Here is an 18,829-nt window from a genome sequence, read left to right as displayed (position 1 = left end):
CAGTGTCCTTGCACGCCGATTCGCGCGCAAGTTTCATCTACTTATATATATATATATATATATATATATATATAGATACAAGATGCAAGTATTCGTGATTTAAAAAATGTATTGGTACGTAATAAATATTACAATGTTCTTACAGTTCATTACAGTTACAGCATTTCCCTATTTTTTGTCTTTGTCAGTGTTCCACTTCTATCCCTACTAATCCATAACACGTCTAATAGAATCGCGTTTTGTTTCTGGTTTTCTGTTATTTTTTAAATATTATTATAGTGTTTCATATAATTTGAACAGTAAAGCTTTTTTACGAATTGATAATGTGACAATATTTAATACGTAATATGTAACATAATAATATGTAACATAATAATATATATATATATATATATATATATATATATGTCTTCTATTTCTTTAACGATTGCAGTATTGCACGATATCATTTCATGTAGAAATGACATGTTGTCTCGCTAACAGCATTTCAAAATTTTACGACACTTTATATTCTCTTTCGTCATTGGTCGACAAAAAGTGGTGGAGGTATTACTGGTATTACGTCTGTAAAGGAGCAATGATGTTTCCTGTAATAATACCTGGAAATCGACCAATCTAACGACACCAAAAATTAAAAATGTTGACGGTAGTTTACCGCTGAGTAGAATAAACTGTAACACTTTCTGTTATTTCGTATGTTAAACTTGAGTTCAGTTCTTGGTAGCGAACACTCGATTGATATATTGTGATATACGCATACGCTTGGTGCGAAAGATAAGGGTAACGTAACGTCATTTTTTAAATATATCACAAGGATAAATGATACGAATGTTTAGTTATCGTCGCTTTACTACGCGGTGATATGTTGAACAAAATTACAGATCGATGAAACGAAAAATATTACTCTTATTATTCTTGTGAATTGTTTATAATCGTTGAGCAAAGTGGTCGCCTTGCAAATCCAGAAGATCGATATCATTCTTACTGCTAGGTTCATTTAAAAATCTTCCACGACAAAATAAACGATCGGTGCGATCACATTTATGAAAATGAAATTGGCCAGGATTCTTGTTTTAGTAGAAATATATTTTTGAAATGTTCTTCAAACGTTTTGATACATTAACAAATCAATTGCATAATTCAATGCCAAATTGTTCTGATTCCGAGCGAAGATAAGAATTAAGAGTATTAGAGCCATGAAAACACGTGCACATGTTTCACAAAGTTTCGATTCAGGGAGCCTGACTTTATCTTTAGACGGAAAATTGCCTCGTCAGAGAAGTCACCGGTGATTAAGCACTATCAGAAAAAGTTAAACTACGATCGCTGGATAGCTATCAGTTTCCGTTAGAAGTTCGGCTAGGCAACCATACACCTTTCGCTAAAGTTCTTCTGTGATTTTATGCTGCACTATGCTGTCGCCAAATGTTCTGATATGCACGGGGAATATACTCTCCTTGAATGAATCTAAAACTAAACCAAGCCAGAATCCTGCAGACGAAGTAAGTTTCTATAAAAATTCCTTTTCAAGTAAAATTAACCATTCTGAAGGTTATGTTTACCTTAGTTTTGAAGGACACTGTCAGTCACTATGACGTTTGCGAAATATTGTTACAGCTAATCGAATCACTGAAAATTGTTCTTCACGATAACGATGGAGAAAATCCAGTGGTTGTATGTATGAACATTTTCCAATTTCAGTTTAAAACGAATGAATTGTTGAAAACTTATCGTTCTTTTAGATTAAAGGAAAGAAAGACAATGCTTTGCAAGGTATCGTCAGAGAGGAAGTTAAAATCACTGTGAAAGTTTTTATGTCCTCGCCAAATGTGAATTTATTGAAAGAAGCTATAGATCAAGGTACAAAAACCCTTAATTCATTATTGCAGATGATAGTGTAACTTTGAGCATAAGCCAAATTTCATTGTACTTATTATTTATTTTCCAATGTGTTTTTTTATAGTTTGCAGTTATTTGAACACAAATGCAATCGATTCTTTAGTAATTGCCTATTCAGGCAAAGAAGATTTGTTATCATCCTTGAAACAGTTGTGGGTTGGAGTAGAGGAATATGTTGGACTTGGTAAATTATCGAGTGTTGGTTTAAGCGATGTTAGTACAAACCTATTTATTGACTTGTTTCAATGGGCAAATGTAAGATTCTGGCAATTACTACTTTCTTTATGAATACTTACACAATATTTTACATATGGATTTTACATAATTTTTCTATTTGCACAGGTAAAGCCAAACATTGTACAAATTACTTTAGCTACATGTTGCGTTGTTCCACCAGCTTTGCAAACATTCACGCAAGAAAATTATGTGCAATTATTAACGCATAATGATCCTGATCGTAAGTTGTTGTTGTTGTTTAGAAGCCAAATTTTATAGACATGTACTGTAAATATTTTTTTTCTCGTTTATAGAAATTCTTTCCGAAGAAGAATTAAACAAAATAGTTAACGGTAATGCCAGGTTACACTGGGTTACAAGATACCAAATTCATGTGAAGTGTCGGGGAATTTTATCTTCAAAGGGATACTTAGTGTACATAAATAAAACAACATGATACATTTCGAAATAGAAGCATTTTATAAGAATAGGTGACCATAATTTTTATGATAAAACAGTTATGCTGACGTTTATAATTGTCACAAATTTATAAATATTGTTTTGTATACATATAATTGATTATTGGTTGGGTCATTTATGTCAGATAAATGTAAAAATATCGCTAAGTTAATAAATGTCTGTACTAGCTTAATTTGTTTTATACTGGATGTTGCATTTTAATATCTCGAGGAAAATGTATCCCACGAATGTTATAAAATACTGAGGGGAACAAGTTATGTTCACATTTATTTGACCTTGTAATGACTTAGAAGACTTGAAAAAACAATTTGATACTTTTATATGATAATCCATAATTTTTATGTAAACTACTACACTTGAACATAAAAAGATTGCTCGTTTAGTTATCTGTTTTAGTGGTTTTAAGATGTACACGTATTTTGAAAATCAAAGTATTTTTCTTCTGAAGATATTGAGATGAGACATCCTTTATGCCCGATTTGGATTTTATGTACATTTTTAATAGAATTTGGATACACATAAAAGCTTTCATTAGTGACGAATGAGTTGAATAACAAATGCGAAGTTAATGTAAATAACGCGAAGGCGTTGATTAGCGTTGTACATGCAGGTGCGGATATAATAGACTAAAGATGTGCATAAGATTCCATAAAATTTTTAACGTATTGGCCCTGTTGATGAATGGAATAAATTTTTATATAATTGTTTTATTTATAAATTGGATTAGAAGGATACATGTAAACCTCCATAATTGTATTGATAACAAGGAATTTCCGTATAACTGCATTTCTATAACGCGGTTTCGCTCTAGTATAATTAAAAAGTTTAGAAACACAGCACAATACAAGATTTCTATAAAAAAAGCAATACAAGAAATAATTTCTTGAAGAAAAAACGTAGCATAGAAATAAAAAAAACAAAGATATTTTGTAATAACAGAACTGTGTTATTTAATTAACGCTAATGTACAATATGTTTCAATAATTGTTGATACTCTTAATAAATATGTTTCTTAAGTTACAGAAACAAAATGTTATATGTAGTTCTGTTAGTTGTTAATATCTAACCTACCGTAAGTTTATATAATAGTTCCTACAGTTATCGAGCACAAAAACTTTTCATTTATAAAAAAAATTGATTCAAATCGGATATTATAACAATAATTATTTTACGAAGTATGTGATCGCGCACGAAGCTTTTTTAGTGGGACACTGTACGTCCAAAGAAATAAGTTTACCGAATAAGTTTACCGCATAAATCCATTTTTAGAATCTCGGTAATCGTAAATTAAACAATTTCGAATCCCTTATTTTGACGTTCCAGAGTTTTAATGAGAAAAATTGAGCCGTTAATTTACGAGATATCCGAGTAAACAGGAATTATTCTGCTTCCTGAATGTCTACCGAGATACTCAAACACGCGAGATAGTCGAAAATTTACAACACGATACAATACAACGTACACGTTTGAATAGCTGAGTAATTTTTATTTATCTGGGTATCGCAGATGTGCAGTTGGAATGGCTGGTATTTGAAAAACAGTTCACGCGAATTAAAGGAAGGAAAACGGAGTTCAAAGGGCTGCCAGATTCATGCGCGATGAATTAAGAAGAAACCAACAGGAGAAAGAATTTTGGATTATCTCAGAGGTGACGTTCGTCCGTAAAGTGTTAAAAAAGCATGAAAATCGAAAGTGGTTTTGTTTTGGTGAACATTTGCCAGCGGAGATAAAAAATGAGTTGAATATCATAGCAGGTTGATTGGAAATGTAGCAGATAGGACGATAGGAGCCGGAGGGATCTCTAGTAGTGAGTAGCCGGGTGGGTAGTAGGCAGTAGTCAGTAGTCAGTAGTCAGTAGGCAGTAGGCAGTAGGCAGCAGGGACACAAGGAATCCTTCGTTTTGTGTGTGTCTCGTACCGGTGCCGCCGCCGCCGTCGTCGTCGTCCTTATCCTCGTCGTCGGCGTCGTCGCAGGCCGGCTCGATATATGCGGGCCGATTTTTCGTTTTGCCATCGGCTGCCTTCGGATCTTTCCCTTTCCTGCGCGTTCTGTTACTCTGCTCCTGCTCTGGGACCCTTTTGCGTTACGCCGCACCGCGTGGCACACTCGAGGACAACGAAACGATGGGACGGGACTTCGGGGGACTACGAATAGCGTAAACGCTGCTGGTGCTGGTGCTGGTGCTGGTGGCGGTGCTGCTGCTCTGCTCCTTCTCTCTCCTCTCTTTTCCTCTCCTCTCCTATCCAGTCTTCTCTCTGGTTCACGATTCTCTCCTCTTCTCCCTCGGGTGTTTCGTTCCCTCGACTTCCTTACTCCTTTTCCGTAGCACGCACACCTTTCTGCGTTCATCATCCCGCTATCTCTCTCCCCCGTTCATGTTTTACCGTTCTGCTTGAACACATTCGACGACCACTCCTTCCCTCTTTTTCCCCTTTTGTCCTTCTTCCCTTCTCTTCCCTGGTTCTCTCTCTGTTCACCGCTTTTGGGATCGGTCTTTTTTCAACTGCTCTGTTCCTCCTTCTGGTCACAGCAAAGCGGGCGGGGTATGCGAGAACGCCGCGATACTATGTTATGCCTCCGGACCGCAGGTCTGACATACTTTGTATGTTAATGCCACATAATGTCGGTTTTGTTCCTCTTTTCAGCATTTATTTGTTCGGCTTCTCGGATCTTTTGCTGGAGAACGCGCACAGACCATAGTTCGTACCGCGCTTCTTCTTCGATCAACGTGCTATTTCGCGATCTGGTTCTTCGACTTCGTCGCCTTTTTCTTTTCGGTATAGACAGTTTCTGGCCTTCAGCTCGCGTTCGCATTGAAATTCATCCGGAAATTGTGACCTAAAAGTTCCTTCTCCGGCTTCTCTTCTTCGTTTCAATGTAAAGGGTACGCATCGAGCTGCTAAATTATTGGCGCGGCTAGAGATTTTATCTTCGCGCGCCGTTCTGGAAACGGCTTAACGATTTTTCTTACACCTTCAGCTATTTCTACGGATTTCTTTCTTTCATTTGCGAAAGAGTGCACTTTCATTTTAGTTTTATATCGTCGAACGTGTGGCAGCGCATAAAACAAGTTACTACCTCATTTCCGAGATCCTCCAAAAATTGTAATTTACAGTGGGTAATCAAATTATTGGAGTCACAGTAGATATTTCATCACAATGAACGAAAGTATGTATAATTAACAATCCAAGCACGAAAGCCTGTAAACATATATTTGCATTTTTAAAGGAATGTAAAAATGTCTGAATGTATGATAGTAAGTCTAAGGCTCGAAATACTTGGAATAAAACAATTTTTTAAACTTGCATATGTAGGGCTTCTTATAAAAGTTGTTTATTACATGTGCGCGGTGTGCTCGGTTTACAGTCAGCGAGGTACCGTCTTGTATTTGTTAACATACCTTGCCTTGAATGCCTTGGCAACTCTGCAATAGATTATAGACTATTACACATGTAGTTAGCACAACGATTCATGATAAAAAAGAAAGCGTACGGATGAAAAGAACGGATCGGTAGCCGGAAAGCAGAGGAGTTCGGCAAGAGTAACCCACTAACCGTGCGCTGCATGTAATATAGACCTGTTGGAACACGATTCCGCGTTGACAGGTGATGCAGTCGCGGAATTGCCTCTCGCGGTGTTCGCGAGCAAAGTGTCTTGCCGTTGATGTTTCGCTAAACGCGCGGGAGAGACAGAGGCTGAGTGATGGGAGTGAGCGAGGAGGAGGACAACGACGACGACGACGACGACGATCAGAGGAGGGCACATTCGGCGAGTGTATATGTATATGTATAGCGTATATCGGCGAGTAGGGACACAGAAGCGACAGGGAACGGCAATAGCGAGTAAACGCGAAAGCGCCCTCGCTCTCGCTCCCGTACCGATGCGATGCGATGCAAAGACGGGGTATAAATAAGCGGCTGCCGTTTGCGGAAGCAGAAAACGGGCAAAAAGACAGAAATAAAGAGAAGGAGCCAAAGAAGAAAGGGAGGCACAGCGACAGAGAGAGGAATAAATAAGCGGAGCCGGGGGAAGCGAGAGGACAGGCAAAAGTAGAAGGAGCCAGCCCCCAGGAGCAGTAGCAACGGCAGAAGCTGAAGCAGAAGCAGAAGCAGCAACGGGGCTCCTCCGCCATCAAGTTCCTTGCCGCTTGGTTGACCAACGTCCTTCCGATCTACTACTTTTGCGGCGTGCGATCCTCCGCGTATTGAAAACTTTCCAGCGTGTCCTGCATCCTCTTCGTACGCCGGCAGGTGTACTGCCTCGTTATCCGGAAGGCCTGTTCCCTCTTTGACGGCTCAAAGGTCGTTGATTTTGTTGCGGGAGGAACGGGACGCGGATACGTTTCGCGATCTCTTCGCCATCCGAATCAATCTATCGGGGAAAGCTAAATGTACAGTATTCTCTCCGTGACTGTCGGAAAGATCTCTACCCTAACTGTCAAAATTTCATCCCCATAAATACTCCCTTTCCCCTAAACGTGGTAGAAGCACGGGGGGAAAGGGATCCCTTTGGAGTAATTTAATCGTAATTGAAGAAATCTCTTCGTTTGGAGTAACTCGATTACAATGGTGGAACGGGATGATATTCGACGGGCCACGCGAATGAATCTATCGGAGAAAGTAAACGTAGCAACCCGGAGGGAATGGATCTTTTCGGGGCCACTTGATCGCGAGATCAACGATTCGATAATTGCATGGGTCTCCTCTTACGTAGCCGCTTCCTGCTCGTTACGGTGGTGGGTGGGTGGGGGGCAGAAATGAGCATCGTTCGTTCCGAAAAATCCTACTCTCGGTGTTTGAATCTCCCGATATCGCGGCGGGTTATCCTCGGCTGGATCTAGATACTATTCATGCTAACGTCGCATATCTGCATACGCATCGAGACACTTTTCGAGGCACGTTACGCAGCGTGGAGCGGTGCAGTGTGCACCACGTGTACACGGAAAGGTAAAGGCTGCGTCCTCGTGTGCAGGCCGGAGGGGCGCTCTCCTGTGCACACACATATACGGCGAAAATGTTCCCCCAATGTGTTTGACTGTGAAACAGAACACAACAGAACAGAACAAAGCGGAACGGAACGGAACGGAACAGAGTCGACAAAGAGAGAGAAAGAGAGAGAGAGAGAGAGAGTCGGAGGAGAAGCCTCTGGAGTCTGAGAGTCGGAGGGCCGAGCGGAAGCGAATGAAACGGAACAGAAGCGAACGCAGTAGAGAAGCGCAGGCTGACTGCACGGCCGCAGCATGTTTATTGGCGCATCTCGGAGTCTTAAATCTTTATGTTGTCTCCTCGATGGGGTCTGCTATCTCCCTGTCCCATTGGCGGGATGGGTAGAGAAGGGAGAATCGGCAGAACCGCGGAAAGGGCGAGAGAGGGACGGCTAACAAAGAGGAAAGGTAGAGGAGCCGGAGTCAGCCCGGTGCCGACGGAGACGGGAACACACCCGGCTAAAGGCTAAGAAGAAGGAAGCCAGGAGGGGGTTAGAGAAGGAACGACAGGGAAGGAAATCAGGAAAGATATATCTCTCCCCGGAGCTGCGGTCGCGAAATCGAGTCAAGAGTCCGACAACCAACGACCAAGACGCATCGACTGCATTACGCACACAGAAGCCGCGATTTTAGGTCTCGCGAGATTATTAATGGCCGTAGGTGTTGCCATCGCGGAATTGCCGCTATCAGTCAGCCGCAATAGAAACCCCGTCTAATGCAAATCGAGGATGATTAGATCCCGTTATCTTGGGCCGATTAGACTCCGGCTCATAGGATTTTCTGTACCTCCAGCGGAGACGGAGTTGAGGGGTGATTGTATGAAAGTCAGGGAATTGAGTTAGCCTTTTTCTGTGGACCCTGGTCGATGATTTATGATCGACGTTCGTGTTGTATTTATTCAACTATAATTACATATTAATCGATATTTTCCGCCTCGAAAACAGTGGAAGCCATTTTGTCCTCGGTCTTACTATACAGGGTGTCTCAACTAGAGGAAGTCGCTAATATCTTCTTTATCTTGAAAACGGAAGCTTGGAAATCCGCCATCTTAAGTTGTTGACACACACGGTTATCGTTTCAGATAATTGATTGAACTGATTAAAAATTACATTGTTTAAAAAGAATTTTTGCCTGGTGATCTCCAGTTATTTCGTTCATAGTAAAACGCAACAATCGCGCGATTGTAATGAATTGAAAATTGCTGTTTCAGTATAGGGTGTTTCTGCCGTTCCTGACGAGTGTCTTGCGTCAGTGGCACGTACGTATGTACCTTCTTTCACCGATGTATAGAGGAACGTGGGCGTGAAGGTGCTTTCGACCGCAGCTACTGATATAAAAGTGGGTAAGGGGCAGGCCATGATGGAGTCTTATCAGCATCGTCGCGTCGGAGGCAGTAGTAAGTTTATTGTCGATACGTGCTGTTTATCGACTTATGCTGCGTTTAGTTAATTAAACCGAATGGTGAAACCCCATTACCAAGCCGCGCGCTGCGACTTATACACGTGAAATGAACGTCGGAGAGGAAATACGAGAGCAAACTGAACTTGTCGAGTTACGAATATGGAATACACTTCTCCAATCAGACCTTTACTATTGAAACTAAATTGTGTATTCTTGGATATATTGTAGTTACTCCAGAGAGGGTATAGTACTCCAGAATATCTAAAAATAAACGGTAAATACTTTATCAATAATTAGATATTTTCTTGTTTAGATTCAGATTAATTACCAAGCAAGTATGTAGTTCGAATGCAGTTGTTGAAAGTGGCGGCCATGATTACAGAAGAACTACTGTCTGTCAATTTTCGGCTTATTCGGCGAATTCGTTAATTGTACGAGTTGTTGTTGAGTTAGTAATTAGGTAGATTATTGAATAGTTGAGAACATTAACGTGCTCGACGAAAGATCGTCCACGATCAGCAAGTTAGTTGAGCAGCATGATCGGGGACGGAGGATTGATACAACCAGAGAAATTCCTGGTACCAGCCTGTGCACGCGGCATCGACTTTGACGATCCCTTAAGTGAAATATCATCGACAATCATTCACGTAAGATCTTTATCGGTTGGTAACGTGATCTCTGACCCCACCAAACTCGGGAGCAGTTTTATGCGAGCTCCCGCGGCGCGTGAATATACACCCATGGGTAGGTGGGTGTCGGTGCATCCTGGAGGACGATCGGTAAGATTGTTCGAAAGAGGAATGTGTACAGGGTGTCCCAAAAATGTGGGACCAGGTGAAACTGTCCCTGTTCTTGTCACACGCGACAGTCCTTCGCCATTTCCTAACGTAACTCCTCACTAAAATAGTGTACAATGATCTAGCATTCAGATCAATAAACGCGTATCTTTCAAACTGGCGTATATAATGAACGTAAGAAGGTAGAAAAAAGTGCTCGAGTTGCATGGCGCATCTGGACTCGTATGTGAAAACAATTGACGCATGGTATGTAAAAGGTTAGCCACGCATGATCTAGCAATAAAACCATTTCTGAGATCAGCTGACCAATGTTTAGATGGCACGCGTCGGAAATAAAACTGGTTCTCAGCAGTTCATTTTCGAGACAGCAACCTCGAAAGTAGACCTTCAACTTGTAGAGTAACGAAGGATTATTCAATTTCTATATGTGTAAGGGACATTTGTGGTTCGTTCAGTCCTATATTCTTGGTTCACCCTGTATAACGCGGCCCAGGGCTTCGGGATGGTTGGAATCACAGAAAAGTATTTGGCCGGGTTCGCGAGAAAGCCAACGCATAACGTTTCGCACGCAGAAACGTGGCTGCCAATAAATAAGGTTCGGCATTTCCCGCGCGCTTTGCGCTTCTTATCGAACCACTCGGGTATCATGGAGGATGGTCTTCCGATAGTACTTCCGTTCGAAACGATCGAATCGATGCACCTTACCCGCGAACAATCGAATCACGTCCTGCGGGAGATAGATATTTCACGAAATAAGGAAATAAAGCAGTTCTTGTGCGAACCGGTGTACGTATTCAACGTTTCTGTCGGATCGGTATAGAAACACGAAAGCTCCGTTTACAAGAAGAAATTGAGAATACGTCGTGAACAATCTGTGAACTATTTTTTCTTAATATGTTTGATAGGTTGAAAATAATGTGACAGTATTTTTCAATTTTGCTAATGGTTTTACTTTTCTAAATCACATCTACTCATTTTTGTCATAAACGCAAAAAATCTTGTGTCCAATCATCAATCATGTGCGTCTGCCTTGATCTGTTGGTAATTCATTTTCCTTGGTATCTTCGTATCTCCACAATTAGTCATCGAAGCGAACATGTTCTCTCTCTCTCTCTCTGTTTGTTATACGTATTAGATCATCTGATGAGTAATGCGAATTTCCATTCATACATTTCGAATGTTAAGTGCAAAAATGTAATCAGGATCATTAGTCTTCTATATATTGCTCTAGGTTGTAGAAAATGAGAGAACGTACGTGTATAAAGGACTAATATCGCGAGGATATGAAAGGAAATGCGCATTGCTTGCACAATGATTTCACTGACTGGCATTTCCGAAGACCTCCGAGAAGTGGAGATTACAGTTTCAACTTGAATCTATCTAAAATCAAGTTTACCATTCCGACTGCCGAATTCTGAGAACCAGAATATTTTCAATGATCTCGCGAGAACAACTACGTGTTTGCGAATACAACGAATTTGATGAACGTGTCGCAGGACAAAGAAACAGAACGCCTCTGCGCATAAGAACAAACATTCGCATGAAGAACGCTAAAGGGGCTCTTGCGCTCGGACCAATCAATCCGGAGGCGCCGACGAGGGACGAAGAACGACCTCGCGTTCATCAAAGAATTTCATGATTGTCCCATCAATGTCTCACTCCGGCCCAAAAAGGATTTGTGACTGCCTGAACTGGCGCAAGGAAGCTCTGGGATGCTGAGAACATCCCGATATATTTCGAAGGCTGTAATGAAAGATTGGGGGAGGACACAGGACTAGGAAACTTCGAGATATAATGCAAAATCCTTGGCCCTAACAATTACGCTTACACGCGGAACATAATAAATCAGATTATCTTGAGCTGTCCACGAACAAGTCTCACATAATAATAACCGTAACATTGCGATACCATAAATAACACTGGCCAGAGTTGGGGATTGCAGTAGTCTTTTTTTGTGATGGAAAAGCGGCGATGTTTGTTAAAAGACATTAACCGGTTTCGAAATATGATAATTACGCTTTTACGGTACATGGTCAAACCCAATCTACATTGTGTGTACGTGGCAAGTGTTCTCTCGCGCCAAGACATAGGAAATCGCGCAATACTTTTAGGCTCCCCTGGTACCCACGTTGCGAAAAAGTGAAATGTGTTGTACCATTGAGTTTCTATTGTTGTTTCAAGAGGAGTCAAATAGGGCAAGGTTGAATTTCTGATTACTGGAAAGTGTTGCATATCGGTCAGATAAGTCGTGTGTTTCCACCGCTTCAGCCCTTCGTGATTCTTCGTGCATAAATATCGTATTTCGTGATAGCTTCTAGCTGCGATTACACCATAACGTCCTGTAACAGGACTGCGGGAAATCTCGTGAAGGCGAGAGGTCAACAAAGATGGAAACGTTCGAACTATGTATAACACAACATATACGATCGTTCCGATTTCTTTCATATCACCATGTTCGTTCTCCTGTTATACAACTATTTGGCTCGCGGCGCGGACACAGTGGAAGAAGAATACAGGCGATCGAGTTACGTCGATGGAACGAAAAGATCCGTGAGCCAGATAAAATTACGGGGACACCGTGACGAATAACAACAGAGGATTACGATCCCGAAATGACTGGCAGAAGCGTCTGAATGGGTCCGGACGTACGATTCCGTGGCATTCCGTGAACCGTAGCACACGGTGACGAGCGAAAGAGCAGTGACGCGTTTCTCATTGCGAAAATCTTCGGGTAAGGAGCGGTCTCTCTTTCTCTTCCCCTTGAGGAAGGGAGGGGGTGAGAGGAGAGGACCGAGGAGGAGATATCTGACCTCCCGGTGTACATCTACTTTAATTACGTTTGTCATTTTGCAGTTGGGTGTCTCATTACGAAGAAAGTTCGAGGTTTAAGTTGGCTGGTTGCGAGCCTAGGTGGCCTCTTTCTGGTAACGGCATTAACCAACCCAACCAGACAGTCAACAACAACAACGACGTAGGAACGAACGAACGAACCAACCAACCAACCAACCATCCAAGCAACCAACCAACCAACCGACCGTCGGACCAACCAGTCATGAGCCCCCTTTTACCTTACGTATAGCCCTCCGCGTGCCTCTCTTCGCATCGCCGCTCTAGATCTTCGGATAAGAGCGAACACCATTTTAGCGGTTCCTTACACACCAGACATCCGTTCCCTTCCTATATGTACGTGCTACAGGAGAGCTCGCTGCATTTTCTCCGCGCGAATGTGTCAAGCGACTGGAAAACAGAGAGAGAGAAAGAGAGAGAGGGAGAGTGAGCGAGTGCGAGAGAGAGAGGGAGAGAGAGAGAGGGAGAGAGAGAGAGGGAGAGAGAGACAACGGTAGACGATTGGGAGAAAGAGAGTCGGCATGATCGAACAGAGGGGTTGGCTGGCCAAGTAGAGGGGTAAAGGACAAAGAGGTTTGCAAGAACGGGAAAGAGAGAGGAATCGAGGAGAACGATCAAGCGGGAGAAAGAGGCGAGAAAGGTGGAACAAGGAGGAAGAAGAGGGAGATAGGGGCATGTCAGCCGAAACCTTCTAATCCCACGTACTATACAGGTGCTTAATTCGTTACGTGAGACTAGAGGAAGCAGAAAACAGGATACTGTACCGTTTTCCATGATAACGAAGAAGGTTTTGCGCTCCCTCTTCGCGGGGACACGAATCAAACGTCGCGTCGCGCGACGCGTCGGCCGTTCGATGCTCGGAGCTGTCCGGACTTGTTCGAAACCGAACCGATACCGGACAGAGAGTGTCAACGTTCGATAACCGTCGACAAACTTTGGAATATGCTTTGAATTTTCAATGAGGAATTTCAAGCCTCCACATTGTTGCTGCGTAGATAAGGGGACGGGATCGCCGCGCGGCGCATCCGGGTTAACGTAATTACAAATTAATTTAGTTTTACTAAGTAGTGCGCGGTCGAGTACGCGCGTACATATATACATAGACCGTCGGGTTCTGAGATTGTGTTGTTTATAGAAACACCGTATTCGGGTTAATTCTGCATTTAATTGAAGACTTAACCGTATATCCAACCTATTCGGTGGCATCGTGAGAAAAAACACATTAATTTTTCACCTGTAACAAGGATTCCCGCAAGAGTTTGCACTTTATGGAAATACGGGCAGATGGAGATAACCGGAGTAATTATATAGTGGTAACCAGGATGATTTGGAAGGATTTGCTCGCGAGGATGATATACGGCGTATCGACGTGCTGTGCGCGCTATTACGCGCAAATAAATAGACTTCAATTGCACCCGCATTCAAATATATCAGGCTGTTGCATATGGAAAGATTGAATTTATAACGTTTAGCAGCTTTTCGTAACGAAATTTATGTTGCCGCACAAATTGGTCGTTATACTTATTGTACGTTATATCACGGAAAGATACGTGGACGCATTTCTAATTGCGCATCTCTCCATACTAGATGCTTTTAATCATTTAAGGATTTCCCCAACTCGTTTGTGTTATAAATGCATGAATCAAGAAACAAGTGCACGTTCCATAGTCCCAGTGTCAATTTCGAAAATCAGGATCGCACGGTTTTCGCAGGAAGGTCTTCAATTTTACGAAACCTATCCTAACGAACTTGTTTTTCCTTCGCGGTCATTAGAAACTTGGCGGGCTCTTACGGAAGAAGCCGGATTGCAATTTGCGTACGAATCCCCGGGCTCGCCACCAGTCGATCGCACATAAAATCTCTAGCTTTGCATGCTGATAAAGGGTCCCTCGTTGAACGTGTGCGTCTCCGTGTACACGTAAACGCAAGTTTCCCTCTGTCGAGCGTTGCACCTCTTCTTTCCCCCTGTCTCCGTCTACTCCGCCGCCGTTCTCTCTTTCTCGTCGAAGTGTGTACACGGGAACGTAGAGGCCGCGTGTCAGTGTGTGTAGGGTTATTAGCCCAGAAAGCAAGGCCCCTGCTTCCGGTGTAGGCACTTTAGTTCGAGAGTTTCTTAACCCCTTCTTACAAGACTCCTCGCCTGGCCTGGCCTAGCTTGGCCTAAGACTCTGGCCCCGGCCTAGCCTGTTGTCGGGTGCGGGTGCGGGTGCGGGTACAGGCACGGGTGCGGGTGGTAGAACGACGTCGAAACACAAAGCCCGCTGGCAAAGCTGTGTGTAACTGTACATACCGGACGAATCTCGTTTTTTCGATGTCTACTCGAATTATTTGTATTTTAGCGGGGATTCTCGTGTAACAGGATCAACAGATGGAAGCAATTTCTTTTCTTTTCTTACAGAAATCGAAGGTACGACATGAATCATTAGATCTTGACAGGTAACGAAATTGTTTGACAATTAGATAGTTTGTGCAGGGATTATATTAAATGATTATGGTCTCTTTTTCGAGAAAGGACAGTAGAATGTTCACTCTGCTCCTGTTACTTCAGATTTGCAGCACAGGAATTTGCAGACTGCCATTATAGCATGATATATGTATAATATGAGAAGATCTCAGGTGTGTCCTTTCGAAAATCAGGCCACGGTTATCTTAGCAGTTTTGGGAGAGCAGGATAATAAATTACACAGCTACATTCAGTGCATAGTAGTATATGGGACACGCAGGTCATCCTCAGTGGCGAACCACCTTCTTTCGATTAGAACAAGGTGGACCCAACCGGCAGCAATCATAAATTTCGCGAGAGATCAAAACTCGAGCACGATTCCGACTCTGTACATGTGACCTTGCTTATTGTACTCTTAAATTCTTTGCGCAGTATAGTCTGCTGATTGTATCGATGAAGAGATGTGGTACATTCGTACATCTGTGGATATTTATTTGTTTTCGAGACATTCGCACTAACGTTGTGCAACTAGTAGATTCAAGGCATACAACAGGACAAGAATTGAAATTTTTTAGAACATTGATTGTTCGGTGCCATAGTTTCCGATTTTATTGCAGATCATTATATCATCGATTATATCATTGTCTACGTTCGAATCATCTTCTTTAGACTTCGTAAATCACACCAATCTGTTCTCTCTCCAGCAGCATCTTCGTCAAACACACACCGGATAAATCATCTTTGATTTTGCAGACGTTATCTCATTGCCGGATTTTGTGTAATACACAATGTCGTAAACGCACTATGTCAACACATTGCGAATCGCAGTTTCCAGAATGTTATCTAATGCTTTACTGCGCTCGTAATTGCTCAACGGTAGATTAACGATTACTCGATAATAATTGCTCGCGTAGAGCAAGACCAATAGTTATTTACTTGCTTAGAAAATATACATTAATCTCGAAGAAATTGACGAGTCTCAAAAATGAAATACGAAACCGTGTTTCAAGGTAGCTGTAAAAATATTGTTACCTTATCTGCGGGAATAATGTGATAAAAAGAAGAAGAAGAGAGAAGAGCTAATTAAATGATCGGCGAATACTTGTGTCGAATGGAAGTGTTTGAATAACTGTTTCGAGAGCAACTCTATCCATAATGAAATTATTCTGATTAGCAGCAGCGTACGTCCTCCTGATTTATGGGTCAGATAGGAATTAGAATAACGCGATTGAATTGGTACCGAGTGGCAACGCACCTGTTGCTACTTTCGAAAGTGATGACCCCGCGATCGGTAAAGATGCGTGCAGGGGCTTCCTTCTTGGAAAGCATTTTATATGTATGAAACAACACTAATGCGATGGAGATTAGTTTACCTGGGTTCCCATGAACTATTTTTGAGCTTAATCGTTGCGCTGATCTGCTGTTATACGCGGTACGCACATATACATACGTACACGCACGCATGCGGCTCTTGCCTGTAACAGATAATTACTCGTAAGAAGGGGATAGACGTTCCCGCTAATGAGCTTCTGGAATATTATCGATGCTCCTGGTACTTATAACTGCTTTTCCAGATTCTAAATTGATTATGCATACGGAATATAATAGGGTTTCGAACGCGCGCGCAAAGGGAGACGCTCGAAGCAGAAATCACTTTATATTCTAACAATTATTTCCCATAATCTCTATCATAGCTTGTACCAACTGTACAAAAAAGTTCTGAACTTTACAGATCCGTTGTATTTTGTTATCAAGTAAAATCGTAAACCAACAGAAATTATTATTTGCGCGCGATGCGCTTTTATGCAAAAGAACGTCTTCCACAAAAATTAAAGAAAGCCGAAACTGTTGGCGAAAACGACAAGGAGAAATTATAGTCTGTTAAGAGTAAGAAATTGAATGACGCGGAGTGTCTGCCGCATGTTTCCGCGACTTTTCAATTTATGTATTCATTGCTGACGGTTACACATCGTGAGTTTCTCGGGTCACAGGTGAAGGATTTGAGACCCGCTCCTTTGCTTCCTCCTCTTCTTTCTTCTTTTCTCTGTTTTTCCTCTATTATTTCGCTCGTACGGTAGCCGAGTTCCCCGTACGCGCGTTATTAAGATAGTTTTGCGAACGCGATTTAATCACAAAATTACAAAAATTACTGCCGAGTTAATAATACGCGGCTCTGTACGACTTGCAGCAACTTTGTGACGTCGCGTCGCATACTTGCCACGCACCACTCTTCAATGTGCAGATTTATATTGAAAAAACAAAATCGTCATGTTTTCCTTATTGCGGGAAAGATTGAGTAATCGAATTTAATCGTAGGACAACATTGTTTCTAGGAACGATTTTGTATTATCCAGCGGTACGTATTTCAGGCGTAATATCGTGCACAGAAATTATCAATAATTTAACTCCATTGCCACTCGAGTACTGGGATCGAAGTATTTTACATGTCTCACATTTCTCGGAAGAATGTTACGACACACGTGGACATGTGTTTCGTATGTGTGCTCACGGTTTGGATATTTACCACTCCAATTTATTGATGTATCGATACATTTTATCGGCGTATCAGCGTCTTTGTAGCTCCGCGATAAAGCGTGTTCTAATGACATTTGCGACACGTACACGCAGTGCTGGTTTAACCAATAGGCAAAGTGAGCACCTGCTTAGAGCATCAAGAGAAGGGGCACCGTGGGCATTTTCTGAACTTCACATCTCAAGTGCGTTCATTGGTCATTTTTATTATAATATGAAATTTCTCTAGCTTGTATTTATTAATGTAGTATAAGTTAGTATGAACTATTCGACATAGATGTCGCCCAAGAATAATGGTGTTTTCCTCGCATAAATCAACCAATGCCAAACAATCGCGTGCAAGGTACACGTACAACTATGAGGTTACCCTGAACGTGCAATAGTTTACAAGTTATTAATATATTCTGTGTTGTTATTTTACGTAAGTACAACAAGTATTGATGCAGGTTTACATTAAATAAACCGTTTTTATTGTATTTTTTCAAATTTATTGAGAAAAACACTAAGATGAACTTGCCCCGTAAATATTACTACGCGGGGCATGTCCGTACTATCACGGTGGGGTAAGTCCGTACAAAAAGCATTTTGTAGCAGGCTTGATAATAATTCTTTTCTTGCCCCGTAGCACTTAAAACAAGGTTCGAAAGCATTTTTAAACTTTGTTTTTTAATATCAGTGTATCCCCTTTCATATTTCAGCATAAAAGTACATGTTTGTTTAAAACTGGATAACTATAAAACTAAAGAATATAATTTAATGCAATAAGAAGCATTTTAAAGCAGGCTTGTTAATCATTCTTTGCCCCATTTTCGGGGCAAGTGCATCCTAGTTGACACTTTGTACAATATCCCATCAAAATGATAATTTTCAAGCAATAATTAGAATCCTACATAATACTAATTCATCAGTAATAACTGTGACAAGAGTTTGATACCAAGAGCGTTAAGTATTTACATACCAGACTGAAAATACATCAGTTTAAAGTCTCTTGTTAAAAATACTTTTTAATCAAATTATGATGTCCCGATGATTTTCATTGCAGAGCATTAACACTTTAAATCCCCCGCGTCACTACGTCAGATTAGAGTTTCGAATCGATCAATAATAATCGCGGTTGCGTCAGCGTTGGTCGAGTATCGAAAGCCCGGTCAGATTGGAATTTCCGCGACTCGAAGATTCGTTTGCGACAGGTGCCAGATAAAAAATTACGGGAAATTAAATGCTTGCGGT

At 41.6% G+C, this 18,829-nt stretch overlaps 2 protein-coding genes across 3 annotated transcripts; one reads left to right on the top strand and one right to left on the bottom strand.

Moving 5' to 3' along the window:
* The first annotated feature begins 480 nt into the window (after nucleotides 1–480).
* Gclm (Glutamate-cysteine ligase modifier subunit) lies at nucleotides 481–2,762 on the top strand. Of its 2 annotated transcripts, XM_076424704.1 has the most exons (7): nucleotides 481–780; nucleotides 1,258–1,502; nucleotides 1,618–1,674; nucleotides 1,743–1,860; nucleotides 1,964–2,154; nucleotides 2,242–2,356; nucleotides 2,430–2,762. In XM_076424704.1, the coding sequence occupies exons 2-7, from the start codon at nucleotides 1,413–1,415 to the stop codon at nucleotides 2,570–2,572; spliced, it is 714 nt and encodes a 237-aa protein (XP_076280819.1). In that variant the 5' UTR covers nucleotides 481–780; nucleotides 1,258–1,412; the 3' UTR covers nucleotides 2,573–2,762. The 2 variants fall into 2 exon arrangements, with proteins under 2 accessions (XP_076280819.1, XP_076280818.1); XM_076424703.1 differs by having other exon boundaries at nucleotides 481–1,502.
* Nucleotides 2,763–3,604: 842 nt separating this feature from the next.
* On the bottom strand, nucleotides 3,605–18,540 carry LOC143209287 (uncharacterized). Its single transcript, XM_076424707.1, has 2 exons — nucleotides 6,150–18,540; nucleotides 3,605–6,019 (listed from the first exon to the last, which is right to left on the bottom strand). Exons 1-2 carry the CDS (start codon nucleotides 6,358–6,360, stop codon nucleotides 5,916–5,918), a joined length of 315 nt encoding a protein of 104 aa, XP_076280822.1. The 5' UTR covers nucleotides 6,361–18,540; the 3' UTR covers nucleotides 3,605–5,915.
* Between the last annotated feature and the right edge of the window lie 289 nt (nucleotides 18,541–18,829).

Source organism: Lasioglossum baleicum, chromosome 6, assembly GCF_051020765.1.
Source record: "Lasioglossum baleicum chromosome 6, iyLasBale1, whole genome shotgun sequence".
In the NCBI taxonomy this organism is placed as follows: domain Eukaryota; kingdom Metazoa; phylum Arthropoda; class Insecta; order Hymenoptera; family Halictidae; genus Lasioglossum; species Lasioglossum baleicum.
The sequence above is the reverse complement of the archived record's forward strand: the minus strand, read 5'-3'. Positions and strand labels throughout refer to the sequence as shown.